The sequence below is a fragment of the Petaurus breviceps genome, unplaced genomic scaffold (genome assembly GCF_028583685.1).
Source record: "Petaurus breviceps papuanus isolate PSGF00001 unplaced genomic scaffold, PetGlider_PUasm1.0 556, whole genome shotgun sequence".
NCBI classification, from domain to species: domain Eukaryota; kingdom Metazoa; phylum Chordata; class Mammalia; order Diprotodontia; family Petauridae; genus Petaurus; species Petaurus breviceps.
Window position 1 is genome coordinate 26,500 of NW_027186374.1, and position 23,517 is coordinate 50,016.

The 23,517-nt window shown below is 50.0% G+C and overlaps 1 protein-coding gene across 1 annotated transcript in view; it reads left to right on the top strand.

Moving 5' to 3' along the window:
* NBAS (NBAS subunit of NRZ tethering complex) overlaps positions 1-23,517 on the top strand; it is a gene marked incomplete at its 5' end in the record, with an annotated part of 159,893 nt that overhangs the window by 25,778 nt on the left and 110,598 nt on the right. Inside the window, 6 exons of the mRNA XM_069102791.1 lie at positions 3,777-3,889; positions 7,674-7,787; positions 9,953-9,991; positions 13,555-13,668; positions 15,198-15,355; positions 17,445-17,549. Of these exons, the coding sequence (XP_068958892.1) occupies positions 3,777-3,889; positions 7,674-7,787; positions 9,953-9,991; positions 13,555-13,668; positions 15,198-15,355; positions 17,445-17,549 (643 nt within the window). The remainder of the gene's footprint in view (positions 1-3,776; positions 3,890-7,673; positions 7,788-9,952; positions 9,992-13,554; positions 13,669-15,197; positions 15,356-17,444; positions 17,550-23,517) is intronic.

Here is a 23,517-nt window from a genome sequence, read left to right on the forward strand (position 1 = left end):
AGATGTAGAGGGAAGACAGTTTCCTCATACTAAGGAGTCATCAAGGAAGGGCTTTTATAATGGAAGGAGAAGGGGAAATGGGGCATGGATGGTGTCCAGTGCTTGAGACTTATTCTTATCAGGATTGGTTCAAAGGGGTATATGTGTGTGTGTACGTGTACGTGTGTATATATATACATATTGTGTGTATGTACATGTATATATACAGATACATTGTGTGTTCATGTATGTCTATGTATATATGTACACATACACATTCATTTGTGTATAGATGTCTGTCTTACACAATAGGCAAACAGAAGGGGACGAGGGGAAGAGAAGTGAAGTGGGGAAGATAAAATGGAGGGGGGATTAGGGAGGCAGTGGGCAGAAGCAACACGGACTTTTGAGGAGGGACAGGGTAAAAAGAGAAGGACAAACAGGAAATGGGATGGAGGGAAGCGTAATGATAGATAATGGTGAATATGAACTGAATGAACTCACCCGTAAAGAGAAGCAGCAGACTGGATTAGAAACCAGAATCCGACAGTCTGTTGTTTACAGAGACACACACAGAAGTTAAAGTAAGGGGCCAGAGCAGCTTTTTTTATACTTCAGTTGAGGAAAAAAAAAAGTCAGGGCTAGCAATCATGATGTCAGGCAAAGCAAAAGCAAAAAAGAGATACAGACCTAATTAAAAGGCTAATGAGTGAAGGAGCCTTTGCTAAAAGCTGCTATTGACAGTGAAGTAATAGACATTTTTTTTTTTTTGCAGTAAGTTTCTTTGAGAGAGGCCTAAATTCTAAAATATATAGAGAATGGAGTCAAATTAATAAAAATAAGTACCATTTCCCAATCGATAGTCAAAGGATAAGCAGTTTTCAGACAAAGAAATCAAAGCTATCTATAGTCATGAAAAAGTGCTCTAAATCACTGTTGTTTAGAGAAATGCTAATTAAAAGAACTCAGGTACCACCTCACACCTGTCAGAAATAAGAAATGTCAGAGGGGACGAGGGAAAATAGGCACATTAATGAATTGTGGGTGAAGTAGTGAGCTGGTCCAGCCATTCTGGAGAACATTTTGGATATGCACAAGGGATGATCGAACTGAGCATACCCTTTGACCCAACAATATCACTGCTGGGTCTGTATCAAGACACCAAAGAAACAGGATAAGGACCTATTTGTGCAAAAATAATTATAGCAGCTTTTTTTTTTTTTTAAAACCAAAGCACTTTTATTTGAAGTTTTGAGTTCCAGATTCTGTCCCTTCTTCCCTTCCTCCTCTCCCCTTCCCTGAGACGGTAAGCAGTCAGATACAGGTTATATGGTTATTGTGCAGCTATGTAAAGCATTTCCACATTAGTCATTTTGTTCAAAGAGATTTGAATAAAAGAAAAGAAGTGAAAGAAGGTGACAAGTGGCGTGCTCCAATCTGCACTCAGACACTGTCCGTTCCTTCATCCCAAGTCCTTTGGGGGCCTCGTAGGTCATTGTGCGGCTGAGAATGGCTAAGCCGTTCACCCTTGATGGCTGTGACACTGTGTTCTCCTGGCTCTGTTCGTTTCACTCCGCATCAGTTCATGTCAGTCTTTCCAGGTGTTCTGAGATCATCCTGCTCATCATTTCTTAAAGCACAGCACTGTTCCATTACAGTCACAGACCCCCTCTTGTTCAGCCATTCCCCAAAGGATGAGCGTTCCTTCGATTCCCAGTTCTCAGCCAGCACCAACAGAGCTGTAAAGTGTCTCTTCTTATGGTGTCAGAGAGTTGGAAATGGGGGGAGACGCATACTTAGCAGTTGAGGCATGCCCGAGCAAGTTGTTGCATGTGATTGGGTTGGTACGCAGTTGTGCTGTAAAAAATAATGAGGGGGTGGTTTCAGAAAAAAAAGTTGCAAGACCTTTGTGAACAAAGTGAAGTGAAAATAACTGGGAGAGCAACGTGCACAGGAATAGCACTGAAGAAATGATGATCGGCTGTGAAAGACTTGGCTTCTCTGATCAAGACAGTCATCCAAGACTGTTCCCAAGGACCCGGGATGAAACATGCTGCCTGCCGCCAGAGAGAACCGGCCAGCTCTGAGTGCAAAGTAGAGGATGCTTTTCTCACTCTTCTCAGTTTTTATTGATTTTTTTGCAAGATGTCAATGTTTCCTTACCTCCCTCTCACCCCCCCCCTCACCCACTGAGAAGGCAAGAAATATGATATCAGTTCTTCAGTTATATACATGAAATCACATGAGAGAATTTGGAACTCAAAATCAAAAAAGAAAAGAATGCTGAAATAAATAATGCAGTGAAGGAAAGGCTAGGTCATTCAAGATAGCATAGCCTTGCAGGATGGGGGTCAGGACTGGTTTCTGGGATCACAGTCCCCCTCAGAACCTGGGGAAGGAGCCATGTGTTTTGGGTCCTCTCCTCCAGCATCTTGGAGATGATTTGCACCTTTGTGACATTGTCAGGTCTTCCTTCTGTGGGCTCCGTCCCACTTACCCAGTGGGACTATGGGGAAGCATTAGCTCTTCCTCCAACCCGACTTGACCTAATGTGTTGTTTAGGGTGTTTTATATGGCTTTCCCCTCATCAGTTGGCTCACTCATTCATGGAACACAGATTCTGAAAAGCTTGCCCTGGTATCTGGAGCACAGCACTTGGCACATGCCAAGTGCTCAGTCAGTGGTCTTGGGAGCTCTGGGTACTTCTCTGAAACCTCATCTTGGTATAGGGGAGCTTGCCTTTTCAAAGGCATTTCTTACTGAAGGGAGGCCGGGACACCAGCAGAATCTCCAGTCCAGTCCAGTGAGAAGCTTGACTTTATGCCCCTTGTCTAAGGACTGACCTAACCAGTTTTGGAGATCAGTTGGTTTGGGGCCATAGCAGCTCACAGAAATCATCTTTGAAGAAGTGAAATCTGTTGATGGAAGGATAGTCCCACACCACAGTGCCCCTGCACTCTGAATTCGGGAGAGGTCTGTAAAGGTCTGTTGGGGTGCATCTGTGTCAAGGGGTCAGGAGAGCTAAGCTGTGGTCCTGGCCTCCATTTCAGTCTGTCCAGGGTCAGTAATATCTGCCACTAATGCTGCCCTCTGAGTGGTGCAAGGGATAGTCAGCAATTTCACTGTAACTAATTCCATTGCGTAGGAGGATGATGAGCCAGAGGAAGCTTAGTTGATAAGCATTTATGAAGCACCCTCTGTGTACCAGGAAGCCCCTAATGCTTCATTGCCCCCAGGATACTTTGGGATTCCAGTATTACACTTTATCCATGACTTCTGAGTCAGTGTCTGTGGGCCATGCGGGTCAGTGTCCTGTCTGATGGTCTCCCATGCATAGCAGGCAGAGAGCTTCTCCAGAAATAATAGGAATGCTATACTTTTATAAGAGACCAAGCACCTCCTGGGCCTTTTTTGTCACAGAAAACAAAGCAGCCAAAAGAGCTGCATGTTTCACCCCAGCCGAGGGCTAGAGGCCTGTGGTTTCATCTCTGGAGGCGCTCCTTTCCCTGGTGCACAGTGGCAGCGTCTGAGCTGGGATCTGGACTCTGGGTCCCCTGCCCTGGCGGGCTACCTGGGAGCTTTGGGATGTCCCCTTCCCCTGGTGCAGATTGCCACCCACCTCTAACTCAGGCAGTAGACTCAGGGGTCACAGGAGCTCCCTGCGGTCACACAGTGGAGTGTCTGAGCTGGGATCTGGACTCCTGGCTTCCTGCCTCCAGGCCCCCTGCCCTGGCGGGCCTCCTGGGAGCTGCGGGGAGTCCCCTTCCCCTACTTCCTGATGAGTCTTTATTTCCCAGGGTGTGCTTGCAGCTGATCACAGACTGTCCCCAGGCCATCCAGGAGGAGCTTGATCTCATTCGTGCCCTTGGGTACCTTGAAGAGTTTGGGGTGAAGAGTCTTCCTTTGCAAGGTGAGATTTCCTCTTCTCTGTCCTCCCAGGAGAAATATTCTGATGGACCCTGGTTCTTTCGCTTTTGGTCCTTTAGCATTGTTGTTCAGTCATTTTAATCACACCCGCCTCTCGGTGACCCCACTTGGGGTTTTCTTGGCAAAGATACTGGAATGTTTCCCTTTTCCTTCTCCAGCTCATTTTACACATGGGGAAACTGAGGCAAATAGGGCGAAGGGACTTGCCCAGAGAAACCATGCTAGTGTTTGAGGCCGGATTTGAGCTCAGGCCTTCCTGGCTCCAGACCTGATGTTCTTACCACCCTGCAGGGAGGGCCATTAAAAGAAACAAATGTCTCTGGAGCTTCTTTTGTGACTGGGCCCCAGGTCACTTGTAACGGTTTAAAAGCCAATTAAAGAGGTATTTGTGCTGTCAGAGGCAGCTTGACTTGTGGATAGAGAGCTGGGAAGATGTGACACCTGACACCTGCTGACTGCATGACCCTAGGCAAGTCCTGTGACTTCCCAGACTGCTTCCTGGGAGTGTCCCTGCAGGGTGGGTGCTGAGCTGCTTCCGTGGAGGGGGTATCTTCACCTGGGACTTCCCTGTACTGGTGAAGTCACTGGTGCAGGCCCCACCCCAGGCCCTGGCCCCACTTGTGCTGCTGGCCTCGTTTGTCAGATGTTTGGATAAAGTGCAGTGCCTGGCAGTCGGCTTTTAAAAATCAGATGCTCACTTCTTCCATGGAAGTTCCTCCAACCTCCTCGTGGGAGGGCCTCCCATCCTCTGGCAGAGCCACAGTAGGGCCCAGCACCTGACTTTGTCCCTGCCTCCCTGGCGGACCGTCCGGCCTGTAAAGCCAGCAGCTTGTCCTGCTGGGCTTACAAGGAGCACGTCAGCGCTAAGCCTGGAGTCAGGTCATTGTGTCAGATCTGGAGCCTCTGTGCACCCCTTCAGGAGTCACCTCCCTGGCACAGAGCCAGTGAAGGCCTCCTGAAAGGAAAGGGGCGGGAAGGCGGGCCCTCACTCCCAGGCGGCTCCTGGTGGGGCGGCGACTAGAGACCGAGAAGTATCCAGATGTGCGACGGCTTCTCTCCATCTGTGAGTCAGAGCAGCGCAGTGTCAGATCTGTATTCTCCGGGCTGCCCATGTTCCATCTCTGGAGGGAGAAGGGAAGAAGGAGGATCATTTGCTAGGATTTCACTGGGATGTGGCCTCTTCATGAGTCCCCAGGCTGGGGCTGAGTATCAGAAATGCACAGGAAGGCTTTGTGAGAGAGAGCTGCAGTGTCAGGGCATCCCATGGAGTAAGGAGCGCTGGACAGGGAGCTTGGAGGGTCATCTTAGGCATTCATCAGTGACGTGATGTGGCCTGAGCTCTGGTTTACTCTGTCCTCGGGCCCGGCACTGTGCCATGCCCATACAAGTACAGAGCAAACCAGAGCCCCTGCCCCAGGAGCTTCCTCTGATGGGGAAGACAGCACAGAACAGGGGAAGTGGGAGCGGTTACCCTCAGGGGTTTTGTGGAGAAGTCAAGAGAGAAGAGGTGGGAGCTGATCAGTGAAAGGAGAGAAGGAATGAGCTGGCCTGGGGCTCACAGTAGAAACACAGTAGAGAGGTGTTTAGGGAAGGAAGCTCTTCTGGGCTGTCAGAGGCTCGCGGAGCTGTCGTTCCGCTGGTGCTGGTCAAAGCCATCTCGAGTCCTGTGTCCCTGCAGAGGAGGCTTTTCTGGGCAGCCTGGACGGTCAGAGCCACCTTGGGTCATGTGGCCTCTGCATCCTGGCACAGGAGGCTCCTGCTTGGAGACTGAGTTGATGGGAGCAGTTCCCGTAGTTGGAAGCCCCCGAGCCTCCATGGCCATCTTGTTGCTTGTCCAGGGCCTTCGGGTTGCCTTTTCCCAATGGCCCCAGAAGACCCCGGGCGGCTGCTTCCTCCCGGCTGAGCGTCCTAGGACACTCCCCGCGTGGGGCGGCTTACGGAAGAGGCCCGACGCTTTGCCCAAACCCGCCAAATTCTTACTCTGGTTCTTTCCTGTTTAAATTTTTAAAAAATCAACTCGACTTCACTCAGACAGATTGCTCTGCCAGCCCAGTGCTACTGAGCTGTGATATGTTCAGTGAAGCCCTCGTGTTCAGAGGGGTGACGAGTGTTTGCAGAGCAGCCGCAGACTGTGATTGTCTGGGACTCGCACCAGCTACTATGTGGTGACACCAGGCATGTCGGGTGCTGTCACACTTCCTGCATCCCAGACTGCCGCCACCATCCCCGCGGTGGGAGGTGCCACTGCCATGGCCCCCCAGGACGGCTGGCGAGCTCGTCAGCAGGCCGTTCCCTCTTTCCTTGTAATGTAGATGCTTTGTCCTCCATGGAAGGGGCACAGCATGGTGTGGGTTAACATAGACGGGAAAATGAGCAGACTCTCCTGCAGAAGACCGGCTTGTTCAGAAAGGCTTGGAGAGCAGCTCTGCCGTGTGTTAGCCGAGAATCGTCCTCTTGGCCTGGCAGGGCCAGGGCACGCATGCACTCACATCGCTCTCATACAAAACCCTGGGTCACCAGAGGCGCCAAGCATACCCGTCATCCTGAAGGCAGTGAGGAAGGGCAATGTTGGCGCAGGGGCCACATGGGCAGCTCCAGGAGGTTGCCATGTCCCCTTTCCTTTTCCCTTCCCTTGCTGCCTTGGTGGGTGGTCCTTGCCATTCTTCCCGCTCTCTGTGCCATGATAAGCCTTGCTTTCCTTGTTCTGACTTGCTTGCATCAATGGCTCATGTTTTAACACATTGATTAAGGCCCCATAGTGCGCGGGGGGGAGCTGGGCCCAGCAGGCAAATTGGGGAGTGATGGGTGGGAGTTACCCAGAAGCTCATGGGGACAGCAGGCCACAAGAGCACTGCACTGTCTTGGGACCTCAGGGGTGGCTGGGTGGTGCAGGGATAGAGTCTGGGGCCTGGAGGGGGAAGCCCTGAGTGCAGATCCAGCCTTAGACACTAGCTGCGAGACCCTGGACAAGTCCCTTCACTGCTCCCCGCATCAGCTTCTTCACCTGTAAAACGAGGACCATGACGGCCCTACCTCCCAGGGTGGTTTGAAGGTCAGATCAGGGGATCTCTGTAAAGTGCTTCCCACAGTGCCTGGCACACTGCGGGCTCTAGAACCTTTCTGGCTATCCTGAGTTCCCCAGCAGCTGCTTCCCACTTCCGTGTTGGGGACCCACCCCTTCTTGGCTCAGGCCAGGCTGCCCGGGCTCTGAGGCTTGGGTGCCTGGGAGTTGTTCACACCCCTTGTGCCAGGCTCTGGAGGAGGTGCCAGGCTAGATGCCCTCATGTACCCTTGGGAGCTGCAGAAGCTCTGAGGACGTGGGAGGCAGCTGAGTTGGGGGCCATGCTGGGAAGGGCCCTGCAGCCCAGAGGGCTCTGCAAAAGGGGCTGCCGCACGGCAGGACGGGTGGGAATTCCCCACGCAGAATCGATGTGGGGGGGTCCACTCGGTGCATTAGCATTTACTCCGATTCTTCCTGGACTTTACTAGGGGCTGAGGCGAGCAGACAGCCCCGTATCCTCAGGGTGCAGCCGAGCAGCCACTGGACGTGGCCTGGGGAGCCCTGTCTGGCTCCAGAGTGGGTCCCTGAGCTCATGGGGAAGCTGAGGCCCAGAGAGGTGATGCGGGTGGTGATTGTCGGAGGTGGTCCCCCTTGGGAGTGGCAGCAGCAGCAGCCCTTGCCCCTTAGGGGCCAGTCCTGGGGTGTTTGCAGGTGCCCCTGCCCATTTTACAAGTGCTACAGCCTCTCCCTCTGCCTTCTCTCACAGTGCGTCTGTGCCCAGATCGTCTCAGCCTCATCAAGGACTGCATCGCCCGGTCCCCAACCTGCTACAAGCAGTCCACCAAACTCCTGGGACTGGCCAGCCTGCTGCAGGTGGCAGGTAAGTCACCAGCCCTGAAGCCGCGGTGCAGGGTTCTGGGCAGTCCTCAGGTGTCTGTCTGTGGAGTGGGGTGGGGAGAGGGCAGGCTGACCACCCTGTCCTTGGCCAGACCCGGCACCCCTGGCTAATGCAGTCTCCTGCCAGGAGTGCATGGCGGTGGTCATCACTCTGCCCAGCAAGGATTCTGGGAACAGACCTCAGGGTGTTTTACTGAAGGAGAGACAAGCATTTTGTATTGGTATAGTCCTAGAAAAGACTGATGACCAATGGTGACCGCTGTTGGAGTGTGCCAGTGAACAGTGAAGGCTTGGGGGCGGTGCTGGGTTCTGACTAGAGCGCTAGGCCCGGAGGCAGCAGTCCTGGGTTCCATTCTTGTCTCTCCTGTGCATGTCATGCCCTTTCTCTGAGCCTCAGGTCGCTGCCCAGAAAATGACAGGTTGGGGGGCACTTTGTTGCCCCATCTAGCTCTGACCTTCTCTGCTGACCCCCCACCCACACGCAGTGCACGTATGTACACATGCACCCACATGCAGTACGCACACAGAGGCACGGGTAGACACACATCCATAGCAGATGGCCTCACAATGTACTATACACACATGATCACAGTCACATGCATACCCACGTGTACACATGTGATCATGCACATACTGTCCAAACACCGACTTTAGGATCCTTGTTTGTTACAGCTGTGGGGGCCATCCCTCAGAGGTGGCCATGTGATCTCACTCCTTGCTTCCTGTGTGTGGGAGGCCCTTCCCACAGAGAGATTACCACCCTCACGGAGGGGGAAAGCATGTGCACTTCAGAGTGCTGTGCCAGTCCAAAGACCCTGTATGGGGCATCAGAGGAAGTCTGCCTCTTCCTCCCTTCCTCTCTTCCCCTACGTGACCTTAGACAGGTCTCTGAACTTCCCTGGGCCTCAGTTTTCTCAAATGTCCATGAAGGGGGTGGGTTGGAGGACCTCTGAGGTCATCCATGAGCCTTTGGCCAGATACTTTCGGTGACTGGCAGCTGCTGCCAGTAGGCGGTCCCTGCCCTCGGGGAGTTCACTATCCAATGGGAGAAGACCATACAGCTGGAAAGTGGGAGGAGGAGGAGGGAAGAAGGTCCCTGGGCCCCGGGCAGGGTGGCATCCAGCTCACAGAGAATGGCAAGGGGCCAGTCTGATGGGAGCCTCTGGGAGAAACTCCCTGCTCTGACCCCCACCCTCCAGTCAGGAGGGAGGAGGGGGGTGGCGGGGGGACTCATGGGCTTCCAGACTTGTGGGCAAGATGGCGGCCAAGGGGAGGGTCTCTGGCAGCTCCCCGCTGTGAGGGGTGTCAGGGACAGGAAGTCTGGCGTTTCTCCCTTAGTCCTCTCTGACTCTTCCTCTGTGACCCAGGCCGAGCACCTTCCACACGTCCAGCAGGGGTCTTCTGGGGAACGGGCCGGGTGGTGGGAGGACGTTTCAAGGGGTGTTTGTCACAGCGGTCGAAGCCTTGAGGGCAATGTGAGGAGAGCTAGGCCCTCGGTGCTGGGAAAGCCGACAGAGCTGACCCCCGTCCTTGCTGTCCTGCCCGGGCAGTCGGTGCCACCCCAGGCCTCTGCTTTCCACCTCAGATTGTGCTATTTGGGGCTCTTCTGCTGAGTTGTTTGACAGCTTTGTCTCTGTGTGGTGGGGTGTGAACTGGTCCCGGCCCATTGGGCTGGTGGTGTTCCTGGCCCTCCTTCATTCTTTGTTTTCATTGGGTTCTGGCAGGAACCACTGCTGTCCTGGATGACAGCTCTGGTTCTTGAGAGTGAGGTCAGAAGTTGTCCACATTTGACCTCAGTGGTGAGTGGAGGCGCACAACTGGCCACGGGCCACGTGTGACCTGGGGGGTGAGGGGAGGCCCACGGCCCATAGCCTGTCACGGGTGACCTTGGGGGGTGAGGGGAGGCCCACAGACCATAGCCTGCCACCTGTGACCTTGGAGGTGAGGGGAGGCCCACGGCCCATAGCCTGTCACCTGTGACCTTGGAGGTGAGGGAAGGCCCACGGCCTGCCACGTGTGACCTTGGGGGTGAGGGGAGGCTCCCCATGCTCCCCTTGGATGTTTCACCTTCACTGTCGTCTCTGCTCCAGGGTTCTGTAAGCGAACTAATAAATATCTCCTTGTGTTTGCTTGTTCACATACTTCTAGCATCTAAAAGAGACAGGTCATCCTCATGTACAACTGCCGGTAAGAAATTAGAGGTTGTCGGGGATCATCTTTAATGAATTCTCTGGGCTAGTCTCTTCATTTCCTCATCCTGCTGAAAGCTGGCATTTTCTTCCGTTAGGGCTTAAAAAAAACAACCCTCTGAAAGCTACTATTTCCCCCTGTGCTTTCCAGTGTTGCTCATATAATAATCTGTAAAATCTTGCCTTCTCGGGAAAGTCATGTGAATTGGACTTTCACAATTTTTTTATTTTGAATTTTGAAATCAAGTGAAAATGAAATAGAAACAATTGTCCCCATGCTTCATCTTTTTCTAAGGGTCCAGAGCCTTGGCAATGAAGGCCTCTCATCCCATGTAGACTGTCAAGGCCTGGGCAGACCTTTCCAAAGCAATTACATTGGAAATAGGTTTTCTCCCCAGGGTGGTATTATACACAGTTAGAATTGAGAAAGGCTGGCTCCATTTGCTCCATAAGACTTGTTATGACCAAAAAATGAGTGTAAATTTATCTAGTGATAAAAATAAGTGTAGGACTGGACAATTTGGTATTGCTTTTTGGGGAGGTTTTTTTAGAACTCTATTCTAAACGCACATCTACCTGGGACGGTTTAAGCACTGAACTCCTTAAAAGCTAAGGGCTGGGCTGGTGTAGACGCCCTCTTATACGAGTTCCCTCAGTGGTCTCCTGTGAGGACTCGGGGCCCAGACAGATTACAGGATGTGCCCAGAGGGATACTGCAGGTTAATCTCTCCCTCATATTTGCTGTCTTTGCCTTAGACAAGGTACCCACGGGGCTTCCAGCCTAGGAGATGGCCAGCAGGCTTCGGCCACGATGGATAATGGGGCCAATTAGACAGGACGCAGTGGAGACCCGATCAGTACCAGGGCTTCCCATCCAGAGAGGACTCCCTGCCTCCAGGACTCCTCCTTCCGAGCCTTTGCTTGCCCAGGCCTGCCCTCTCCACTCCCCAGCGGGCTGAGCTGTTGTGTTCTTGTGTTCCGACCTTCCCTGCAGCTGCTCTTTTGTGGGTGTTCTTGTCCTGTTACATTATAAGCTCCTTGAGGGCAGGCTCTGTCTCGTTTTTTTTTCCTTTCTTTTTTTCCAAATGTATACCCAGTGCTTAGTACAGTCCCTGGTACACTGGGCTTAGTAGTATTTGTTGACTGTTGCGTCCTGGACTAGAACGTGGGTCTTGGAGTCCAGCTCCCATTGCTGCCGCGCCATGAGTCACAAGGCCTTCCTCTGCTTGCTTGTTGGTCAAAGGAGAGGCCAGACTCTCACACTTGGTGCTCCAGCCCTGGGCTCTTGGACCCCTGTGGCAGTCAGCTGCTGAAGCCATCAGGATCCTTTCAGAAAAATGCTTTAAACGCCTGTAATGACATGCCAAAAATTACAGAGGAAACCAGCTCTACTGAACTGCAGGCACATGATGAATATTTAAATAACACAAGGGCACAGACTCTAGGCAAAGAGCTTCCGCTCTAAATTAGATGAGAGGAAGCATTTATAAAGCGCCTATTGTGTGGCAGGCACTGTGTGAAGGGGTGGAATAGAGATAGAAGCAAAAAGAAAGTCTCCCCCAGGGAGCTCACAACCAGGCAGGGGAGAGGGCCCTGAGCAGGGTAGTCCTGGCCCGTCCTCAGATGGAGGTTCTGGTTAGGACCAGAGGAGCTGTGACTCCTGCTCCAGTCTTCTCTGGTTCTCAGCCAGTTTGCTTAAAGAAAGCTTTGTGTGTGTGTGGGTATCCTTAATGCTAGGAAGAGGACCATGGCATCAGGGAGGTGATTGGCATGACTTGAGGGAGGGCTGTGCAAAGCCACCAGCCTCAGTTTCTCCTTCAGAGCCATCTGGGTCCAGTAGATCAGGACAACTGGAGATGGCCCAGGATATAGTGGGAGACATTGACCTTTTCATGTTCTCACTTTGAGTGAGGCAACACCCATTCAGTGATTCAGATCCTACCGCTCAGCTGAAACCCTTGATTCCAGGGTCCCCCAGACTCCTGGGCGGCTGCATCTGGGCACCCTCGCCTGCTCTTCTTCTCCTGGCTCTCTCTGACGCTGTCCATTGGCCTCTGGTCCTGCTCACCTTTAGCTTCTGGGAGGTTGCTCTCTTGATTCTCCCTCTTCCTGTGTGACTGACCACCCGCCCCTTCTCAGCTTCCTTGTCCTGACTGTTCCTCCCCGGCTCTCTCCTCCCCTCGCATCTCCTCTGCTCAGTTATCTCTGTGACAATGACCCCCAAATGGAACTCATTATAACCCCTTCCCAACAGCTTTCCGGTCCACCTACCATATCAGGTGCCAGATCTTGTCTTTCCTTTAACACGGAGTCATTGTGAGGGTCCAATGAGATCATCCACACCCACACTCATACAGAAGGCACTCCATGCCATGGCTCTGCTCTACCCGCCTCCTCTCATTCAGGCCTCATCACCTCCTGCCAAGGTGATGCAGTCAGTAGGGAAGGGCCTTGACATCTTGACCTGTATTTAGTTTGGGAAAACAAAGGCTGAGAAGAATCTCTGAGACTGAGTACAAGGGCACCCCGAGGGGTGCTGCAGAGAGATTTTCCCCACGTGAGGAGCTGTCAGAGAGTAGGAGCCCCCAAGGCTGGGCAGTGGGGAGCCAGGGCGAGTCCAGCCCACTGGCTTTCTGTGCAGGACACTCATCATTCTGTGAAATGCTCTGCACATTGGGAGAAGTGCACAAGTTAAATTGTCTGTAGTCTCATGAGGCAGAAATCGTGACTTAAGAACAATTTGTATTTTTTTACTGGGTAAAAGCTGATAAAGACACGTTAATTGCATTCCCTTTTTCATATGAGGCTGTAATGACTTTGCTTTTTACATTGTTGAACATATCACCATAGAAATGGTTTTATTAATACACAATGGGGAGAAAAAAATGAAGGCTCACCAAATACAGAGGGCCTTGATTTGTTCTGTCCACGATTAATGAATGTTAATTTGCAAGAATCCATATTTATTATAAAAGACATAGTATCCATTGTGTATTGCTGGGCCTATTTTTCTGTAATTAGCCTCTTGGAAGAAACCATTTAAAAATTTAATTTGATAATTGCATTATATTGTATTCTGCAATGTTCTTGTGATTATACTTGGAGGAGTCATCACATGAAATATATTTTATAGCTGTTTAAAATCTCTTTCAGGAGTCACTTCGCCTCCGCCCATCTCCTCTCTCACAGTTCTCCTTGGGCTGGGTCTCCAGCAAGAGATCCCCAACCCCCCAGGGCCCATTCCCTTCCCTTAGCATATCTATCCATCCTACAAACATGTCTTCAACCCCTGACTTATGCAAGGCCTTAACTGAAACCCTCTTTGCCGCCTTCTTTGAACGCAACGGACTGTGCTTCCCTGGTGCTGAAAGGCCGTCCTTGGGGAAGACATGGAGTCCCTCGGGCCTCTGCAGAGGGCCTGTGTCTGGGGCTGGTGGCAATGCCCTGCCCAGACACATCCTGTTCCCCCCTTTGTATTGGCGCATCCCGTTATTCTGAAGAAGAGTGTTACTGAGAATTGACTTTGTGCTGCTCACGGCAAGTGCTGCCTTCTGCTTCCAGGTGAGGACCACGAAGAAAGGAAGGGCCAGGTCTTGGTGCTTCTGGCTCAACAAGCTCTTCACTTCCAGGACTACAAAGCTGCCAGTATGCATTGTCAGGAGCTGATGGCGACAGGTAACATAGACGCCCTGTGACGGCTTGGCCCCGGCCCTGCCCCATCCTGAGTGATGGGAAAGGTCAGGCCTCAAACCACATAGCCACAGTCGATCAGTCCCCTGCTGAGTGTGGAGCTAAGGGGACACCCTCCACTGACCTCCTCACTGGTCTGTGCTGACTGGTCGGACAGAATGCCCTCTGGCCGATGTTCTGGTGTGGTGCTGGTCATGGGGCGTGTTCACCAGGCGGGCTTGGATTGGTTTTTTCCATGTCATGTTATAACCTTGTTCATGATTTCATGAGTCATTTTTAAGTGATTTATCCTCATTGTGTGGATTTGTTACAAAATTTGCATGATTGAGTCCCTCTTCACATAAACACCTACTGAAGTTTTGTTTTCTTTTGTTGCCTTTTCTGTCAGAAATAGAACATTCATACTGAGATGGTTCAGAGTATATGCCTCCCAAATCTTAGGCATTCTGAATCGAACTGGATAATCCAGGGTCTGTGGAGGCTGAGAGAGAGCCTGGGGCCATGGCTGCTGCCCTGGGAAAGCTCAATGGCTGCTGCCTTGGTTGGTTAAGTGACCTTGTAACTTGGAGTCCAGGAGAGAGGCCTGCTCCTGGCTTGGAGGCTAGGCGACCCAGTAAAGAACTGAACTGTTCTGGGCTTGGCCAGGAGGAAGTTTGCCTTAGTCACTGGCAAGGACTCTTGTGCCGTGTCCTGCCTCTGTCTGAGAGGCATCCCATTGGAAGCCTTCTTTTAATTAGCCACCACATGGCCATTTCCTCCCAGATTCTGGGCACTGAATCACAGAAAGTTCTTGCTTTCTGGGGACAAGGCTGTTGGTTTTGGGCCATAATCTTTATCTTCAACTCAACAGTAATGGTCTTTCCTATTTGAGTGGTTTATTTATTTATGGAGTTAGCGTAAAAATTATTCTGGCAGAAACTTTAGTCCTTGGTATCCAGACAGACTGTCCTGTTAGTCTTTGGATTTCCCCCACTCCCTTTTAGTGATCAGGCCTGTAGATGGAGACAGGCAGGGGGATGTAGGTGCTGCCCCTGCCTCTGGAGTCAGAAGAGGTGTGGCTTCTGTGCCTTACTAATTAATAATAATGCTAATAATGGTAATGATAACAACAATGATTATAACAGTAACAGGAACGGCGATAGCGGCAATAATGCCAGTTGCATGATAACCGTTACAGTAACAACAGGAACCGCGATAGCAGCAGTAATGCCAGTCGCATGGCCATTGTACAGCTCTAATGGTGACGCGGCCCCTTCTGGCCTGGGACCAGGGGAGTTCCCAGGGGCTGCTTCTGGCCTGGTGCTGCTGCTCCTCAGAGCAGCCTGGAGCTGAGCAGGCCGTCAGTCCCGTCCCTCTTGCTTGGTTGGTGATGCGGGGTCCTGGTCAGACGGGCCGTTCTGCCTCCCTAAGGTTACTCACACTTGCCCCGGGAGCATGTGGCTAGGGACAGTGTCGCTCCTCAGCCCCAGGGAGAATCCGTGAATTCTCCTCTCTTGTGCTGTCTCCTTCTACAGGCTACTCTCCAAGCTGGGATGTCTGCAGTCAGCTGGGACAGTGTGAAAGCTTCCGGGACTTGGCTGCTCGCCAGGAGCTCATGGCTTTTGCCCTGACACATTGTCCTCCCAGTTCCATTGAGTGTCTTCTGGCAGCAAGCAGTTCTCTCCAGACAGAAGTAAGTCTCAGACAGGAAAAGGTCTGATTGTGTCATAAATGCATTTCATCAGACATTTGTTAGATATTTATGTTTGGGATGGTCATTAAAAATGAGCATCTATTAGGTACCTAATATGTGTGTTCATCTCCTGTGAGACAGTGAGCATGTATTAAGTGCCTGCTGTGTACCGGGTGCTGTGCTAAACCCTGGGGACACAAAAAGACAGACCATGCCCTCAAGGAGTGTACAGTCTATCAGGGAGACAACAAGCAAATATGTACAAACAAGCTGCACACAGGATAAATTGGAAATCATCAACAGAGAGAAGGTGCTAGAATTAAGGGGGAGATGGGAAAGGCTGCTGTAAAAGGTGGGATTCTTGTTGGGACTCGAGGCTGGGAAGCCACTTAGTGGGGAGGAGGAAGGAGAGCATTCCAGGCATAGAACCAGAGAAGTCAGAGAAAACAGCAGGGTCACTGGAGGCATAAGAAGCCTGGAAAGGGAGGAGAGTGATGGGCTGTAGTACTTGGATGGCCAGACAGTGTTTTGTACTTGATCCCGGAGGCACTGGGGAGCCACAGGACTTTACTGAGCAGGGGATGGCGTGGTCGGATCTGTGCTTTAGTAAAATCACTTTGGACCAGAGTGGGGGAGACTTGGGGGAGGCAGACTCCTCAGTAACTGTTGTAGTGAGGTGAGGAGGACCCATGTGAAGAGAGAAGGGGCCTGTTGGGCAGATGCTGCGGTGGTGAAACCAGCGACAGCCACTGCAGCGGTGAGACCAGAGACAGACGCTGCAGCGGTGAAACCAGCGACAGCCGCTGCAGCGGTGAAACCAACGACAGACACTGCAGCGGTGAAACCAGCGACAGCCACTGCAGCGGTGAGACCAGCGACAGACGCTGCAGCGGTGAGACCAGCGACAGACGCTGCAGCGGTGAAATCGACCCGAGATGCTGCAGAGCTGAAGTCGGCAGGCCTTGGCGCCATGTTGGATTTAGGGTGGGGTGGGGGCGTGAGGAGTCCAGGATGATTCAGTTTCCCAACATCAGTTGGGAGCCTGAGGGTCTGGGAGGAGGGTGTTGCCAGACAGTTACAGGGAAGGTAGGAAGAGAGGAGGGTTGGAGAGAAAGATAATGAGTTCAGTTTTGGACATTTTGAGTGGCAGATGTCTACTGCACATCCGGTTTGAGACAGCCAATAGGCAGTTAGAGATTTGAGACTGGAAGTCGGCTGAGGGTTTGGGCCAGAATAGGTAGATTTGAGAATCATTAGCATTGAGATGGGAATTAAATCCATGGGAGCTGATGAGGTCACCCAGTGAAGCAGCCTAGAAGGAGAAGAGAAGAGAGCTCAGGACAGACCCCTGAGGAATGCTCAAGGTTAGAGGGCATGATCTGAAGGAGGATTCAGCAAGACAGACTGAGAAGGAGCAGTCAGAGAGGAAGGAAGAGCCCCAGGAGAGGCTGGGGTGTGTGTGTCCAGGACAAGAGGCATCATTTCATTTTGTAAATGGGATAGTTAGGAAGCAGGTGTCACTTGTTAAAAAATAGGGAGTAAGAAATCTGGGGGTGGGGGTAGGGAGGAGTGTGTGCACAGACTTCTGATGGTCTGTTCTGTTAGACATCAGGAAAGATGGGAGAGATCAAGAAAGGTCTGCCGATGACTCAGCTCCTGGAGGGCGTGGATTGCCCTGGCTGCCGAGGACACAAAGGGATGGATGAAGTATTTGGTCCTTCATGCATTTTACATATCATATGGGAAAAAGTGTTGGGAAATTGAGTAACTTGATCTGATGGAACAAAATCCCAGTTCGTGTCATGGAGCCCCAAAGGCCTCTTGCTCTGGTTCCACAGTGTCTTTCATAAGCCATATTCCAGGTCAGGATTTTCAGTTAATCCACAAAGAGAACTCCATATTCCTAGAAAACATGGGTGAGGGCTTGATGGAAACATGGGAGGAAGTGGAGGACCGAGTCTAAGGAGAGAGCAGCTTTTTTCCCCCAAAGTTGAGGTTCATTCTGTTTATTAAAATGTGTTGACTGTAAATTGGGAGGAGAGTTGAAACTTCCAGAGCCAACACAGACCGTCATCTGGTCTCCTTTCAGATTCTTTATCAGAGAGTGAATTTCCAGATGTATCCATCAGAAGGAGGAGAAAATCCCAATGTTTCCATCTTCCCGGTGCAGTGTCTTAACAAGGGGCCTCTGGAGGTAAGCTATGAAGCCTGGGCTGAAAGGGAAGATGCTTTATGAAGCACCTTTTTTTGGTCATTGTTTCAGTTATGTTCAGCTCTGTGTGACACTACTTGACAGAGATGCTGGAGTGGTTTGCCGTTTCCTTCTCCAGCTCGTTTTACAGATGAGGAAACTGAGGCAAGCAGGATTGCTACATGCTAGTTCGCCCTGAGCTAGTATGTGTATGAGGCTGGATTTGAATTTAGGAAGCTGAGTCTTCTAGATTCCAAGTGCAGTGCTCTATCCATTGTGAAGCCCATATTACTTGTCAAGCACTGTGCTAAGTGCTTACAAATGTCATGTCATTCAGAGCTCACAGCCACTGTGGGAGGAAGGTGCTCCTGGAATCCTCTTTCTCCGACAGACTGTAGCCCAAGTGATGGAGTGGACCTTTGCAAATAGAAATCCCACTCCAGGCCCCCCTTGGCTTGTTGGGTCTCCAGTGCTTGGGATTCTTGTGAGCTGAGCACATGGATATAACCCTGGCCTGGCGAGGGGGACCCAGTGACGAGGGAGGTTGGCACCCATAGAATGCTATTTGCGAGGCCCAGATGGTATTGGACAGGCTGTGCCATAAGCTGGAGGCTTCTGAATCCTAGGTTTGGATGGAGACACTTTAGCTAGCTGAATCCTGCTCTGGCCAGACATTGAATGCTTGGAGAGATATTCAGGGGCTGATTGGCCACATTATAGTGAGATTTCTTGTAAAGTGTCTTTAAATGGCAAGCTTCTGTAATGTGTGAAAGGGAGGGGTTGAGGGCCCGCCTGCCTGCCGCCTTCTGCCTTAATGTAAGTGTGTATATTGCTGTGTTCTCGCATGACTATTCAGGAGAATGTATAGCGCCCCCAGGGAGACACAAATATCTTGTGTCTTGTAGCATCATTAATAATTGTTGGAATTCATAGCTTTTTCATTCACGAGCATGTATTAAACAGTTCCTACATGCCAGGCACTAGGCTAGGTATGGGACTACAAAGACCCAGCCAAATAGCCTTGCCCTCAAGGGGCTTACGTTTTACTGGAGGGAAGAGCCATTCATATATAGAAGTAAGTATGAAATATATGCAAAGTGAAAAATAGTTTTTGTTGGGGGTGGGGTGGGGGTGGAGTGTCTTCTCTGTGGGATATTGGTTGAATTGGGCCTTGAAGGTATTTTTGAATTCTGTGAGGCTTTGGTGAGAAGGGAGTGTGTTCCCCCTTTAGCATGGAGACCAGCCTCAGCAAAGGTCTGGGGATGAGAGATGGAATGTATTGTGAGGAGGTCAGTGCCTGGGCACAGATTGGGGGGAGAGGGGAATAGGTGATAATGTAGAGAGGAATGTGTGAAGCATTCCTGTAATGGTAGACCTATGGGCAATTGGAATTGGAATTTAAAGCATTTATTAAGTGCTTTCTGTATGCCAGGCTAAGAACTAGAAATACAAAGAAAGGTAAAAAATTGTCCCTAGCCTCAAGGAGCTTATAGTTTAATGTATAGGTTCCCAAAGTGGGTGATACTGCCTTCTGGGTGACGCTACAATGATGGGGGGATGGTAGTGGCCTCAGGTACAACTGGGGAGGCCTTGAAAAAATGAAGGGTGGTGGAAGCACAGGGAAAGAAGAGAAGATAACATTTTGAAAAACCATTTATACATGTTTTATCCGTTGTTTAGCAGGGTTAAAGTCATAGTGATTACATTATTTTCCAAATAAACACACTAAATGCAAGTTATAACACTTCAGTGGTCAAGTTCATTGACAGGTCTTAACAAGCAAATGTCAGCAGGTGAGTTTATTGCAAGTTATAGGGAAGTCCAGCATGGAACAGCAGGAATATGTTCATGTAATGATTTATTTACAAGACTATTATATACTTGCCTCATCAAAATTTCAATATAGGATAAAGGCCCACAGATTTACAATAAATTATTAAATTTAAGATGTATCATTTAAAAAAATTTATATTTTTTGAAAAGATGCAATTAAAAAAATCATTAAATGGTTAAAGAATGTAGATTTCCACGGGTTACTGTAGTGCCAGTGCGACATTCATAGCGCAGATGGTGACTGTAAATATGCTGGTATAGTGCTCAATCGCAAAATATAACAGATTCTCCATATAGAAGATAGAAGCAAAACATTTATTCAGACATCAGAAAACTGAATCCCAAACCGAGAAAGCCAAATGCATCATAGTAGCAAAGAAGTTAATAAGCCATAACATCACAGAGAACCACAGCATGCTTTAGCCCTCCGGCAAAACAACATATACTCACTATGTGTGTATATGATTAACTGAGTCCCTTGGATGTGTCTTCTCCCTCCCTCTGTCTTTAACTGCTCTGACTCCCAGCTTTCTGTGGGCTCTGCTCCATTCTTCAGCAAGCTCCTCTTCCCACAGGCTCCGTGTGATTACATTCAACTTATTAGGGGGCAGGGTACATTTTCCAAACAGCGAAGGTCTTCAAATACCCATTACTATTATAGGTACTGAATAATTTTTTTTTTCTTTTTGGGAGGCAGGGCAATTGGGGTTAAGTGACTTGCCCAAGGTCACATGACTACTAAGTGTTAAGTGTCTGAGGCTGAGGCCAGATTTGAACTCAGTGCCTCTTGACTCCAGGACCAGTGCTCTATTCACTGCACCACCTAGCCACCCACAAGTAATTTTTTTTTTTTTGTAAAGGGAGTGGTAGACCAAAAAAGTTTGGGAACCTCTGGTCTAATGGAAGAGATGAGCTGGATAAATAGGGAATAATCAAGATGGGGAAGGCACCGCAGTTAGGAGGGGTTGGGGCAGGCTTCCTGTGGATGGTGGGACTTTAGTTGGGACTTAGAGGAAGCCAGGTATCTGAGAAGGTTGAAATGAGGAGAGTGAACATTCTGGGTGTGAGGGAACGGCCAGAGAGAAGGCCCAGAGCCGAGAGACAGAGGGGCTTGTTGGAGCAGCTGGGAGACAGGGCCATGCCTTCTTCTACACTGTCTTTAAACATAAAATTTTTATTGAGTCTTTTGTTTTTATATTACTTGCATTTCCCCCTGCATTCCAACCCCCTTTCCTTCCTAGTATGAAGGACAAAAGAGAGAAAAGTAAAAAAAACCAAAAAACAGTTAATTCCCTTTTTTTTTTTTTAATAATGAGCATCCATCCCCCGAACTAAAAGCGGTGGAAGGAAGGAAGACCCAGACCCCCTTTGTCCCCAGACAAAGCCCCCTTCCGCACTGGGCCCCTCTGCATGTGTCTCTTGGTCTGCCTGAGGGCCATCAGCTCTCCTTTCTGAGGGAAGCAGTGTTCTTCTGCCACGAGGCCTTGGGATGGGCTCCAGAAGCACGTAGAGCCATGGGCACTGCATTTGTTGTCGCAGATGCCAGGGCTGCTGTCCCCTGTGACCTCTGGGCTCCCATCTGATCCTGGGGGACTTTGATCTCCGATCCCACCTTGCAGGGCTACGCAGCCCTACTGTTAGAGTGAATCAGTGAGTGGTCAGTGAGAGGAGGAGCTTTTATTAAGCTCTTGTTGTATGCCAGAAACTGGGCTGGAACAGTAATGGAGGTCAGACATTGAAACAGGTGAGAACACCCTGCCCTCAGGCATTTACATTTTTAAAGTTCCTGCCCTCAAAGGGTTTACATTTTTGGGAGGAGGAGCTGGACACTTGGGACCCAGTGGCCAAGTCTGCGTGTCCAGGACAGAGTCCAGGGGGCGTGGCACAGGAATGGCCAGGGAGCGGTTCCATTGTCCTAAGATCTGGTGTCATTTTAATGGAGACACCCTGTTTCCTGAGAGCTGTGTAGTAATCACTGACATTTCTGTAGCATTTTTTAAAGCTCCAGAGGACTTTACCTGTGCCATCTCTTGACCCTCAGAATTCTGTGGATTATGTACAGAAGAGGTAATGATCTCCCTTTTAGAGATGAGGATACCAAGGCTCACGGAGCATAAGTGGCCTCCCCCGGGCCCTCAGGCCAGTAATCCTGGAGGAGGCTTTAGAATCCTAGCCAGGCCTAGCTGTGGACCCAGCCATTGCTGCCTGTCAGGAGCCTTGCTTTGTCTTGTGAAATGCTTTAGGAAAGCCCACAGGTGAGAGGCGGAGAAGCCTTCTTTTGGCATTACATTACTTTCACATCAACAAGCCCATCCCACAGGTGGGATTAACAAACTCTGGGTTTTAATACAATCAATTTGAAAACCAAGCCAATACAGGGGAATCTTTAATTGCCATTACTATCACATTCCACCCCTCCAGGATCCTTGGCCTTACAATCTCAATCTAAATGGCCATGGATCCTGGAACAAATAGAGGCACTATGCTTTGTACTTCTTGCAGACTACGCCATAATGTAATGTAATGCCAAAAGAAGGCAACTTCCCAGGTTCAAAATACCAGCATAGGTGCTCTCTATTTTATTCAGTAAGAAACCAAGAACAGAGAAGATCAAAACATGACATCATTCAAAATACAGCATTTACTAAGTGTGATTAAATAATCTCCAAGTACTACCCCACCCCAGGATCTTCCAATCATTCAATCAATTACAAAGTCCCTGTTCTAAATACTACTCCACCCCTAGGCTATACCTTAATTAAGTTCACCACAAAACCCCTCTTCTCAAATGGAGATTAGTTTCCAAACATAGGTGAAGTACCTTCATTTGTCAATCACAGAGCACAATAAGGTCAAAAGTTCCCCACCCCCTGGATCACAATTGAATCTACCCCAGAGTTACATCAAGTTTAAACACAGCACTTAATACCCAAATGGAGGTCTTTTCTTCATCTTGACAGGAGGCAAGTTCTCAGCAATCTTAGTTCCTGGAGAGACAAGGCTTAGCAAGGCCATAAGATACATTGCCAGTCCCTTCATGAATTTATCCTCTGTCTGTAGAACAGTCCTAGAACCCCTGAACACATTATCAAAGCCCTCTCCCAGGATTTCTGTAAACATACAACAAGAAAATCCTTCTTCAGGGCTTCTGAACCAACAGAAAGGCTGTTTTGCAACAGCACTGTCCTTCACCAGTGGACAGTATTCATTCTGTCTGCAGGACAGTCTCCAGACCCCTGCAACAACAGTACTGTCCCTCACCAGTGGACAGTATTCACTCTCTGTCTGCAGGACAGTCTCAGGGCTTCTTAGCGAACAGCCAGGTTCCAGGACTTCTTCAACAAAAGGACTGTCTTTCACCAGTGGACAAATCTGGCAAAACAACATCAAAACAGACAGACAAAGTACCAGCAAAACAGCCATGTCTCCTCAGTCCTTGGCAGCTCAGAGGGCAGGTCTCAAAAGTCCAGGGCAATTCAAAGCGGCCACCAGCAATTCTCTTAGTCTCTCTCTCTCTCCAGGAGGTGCTGCTTCCAAAAAGATCTTCCGCCTCTCTCTAGTGTCTCTCCAAATCTACATCACCAGCTCCTCCCAGTTCAGGACTTTCTTTTCACATCAACAAGCCCATCCCACAGGTGGGATTAACAAACTCTGGGTTTTAATACAATCAATTTGAAAACCAAGCCAATACAGGGGAATCTTTAATTGCCATTACTATCACAAGGGGTGGCCTCCTCTCAGGGACATTTCTGGCGTTTCCCACATTCACCACCCCTGGAGTTTGGTGCAGGAACAAGGGAATTCTCACGTGCTGGGGCTGCTTAAGAACATTTGGTGAGTGTGGGATGCACAACAGAACCACGGCTGGAATGTGGTGTGCTGGCCTGTCTCTGTCCATCCATCCATCCGTCGGTCTGTCCAATCTGTCTTTCGGTCCATATGTCTCTTCATCTGCCTGTCTGTCTGCCATCTGTCTCTCCATCCATCTGCCTCTCCGTCCGTCTCTCTGTCTCTCCATCCGTCCCTCTGTCTGCCTGTCTCTCCATCCATCTGTTTCTATGTCCATTTGTCTATCTGTCTCTCTGCCCGTATGTCCATCTGTATGCCTGTCTCTCTGCCTGTCTTTCTGTCCATCTGT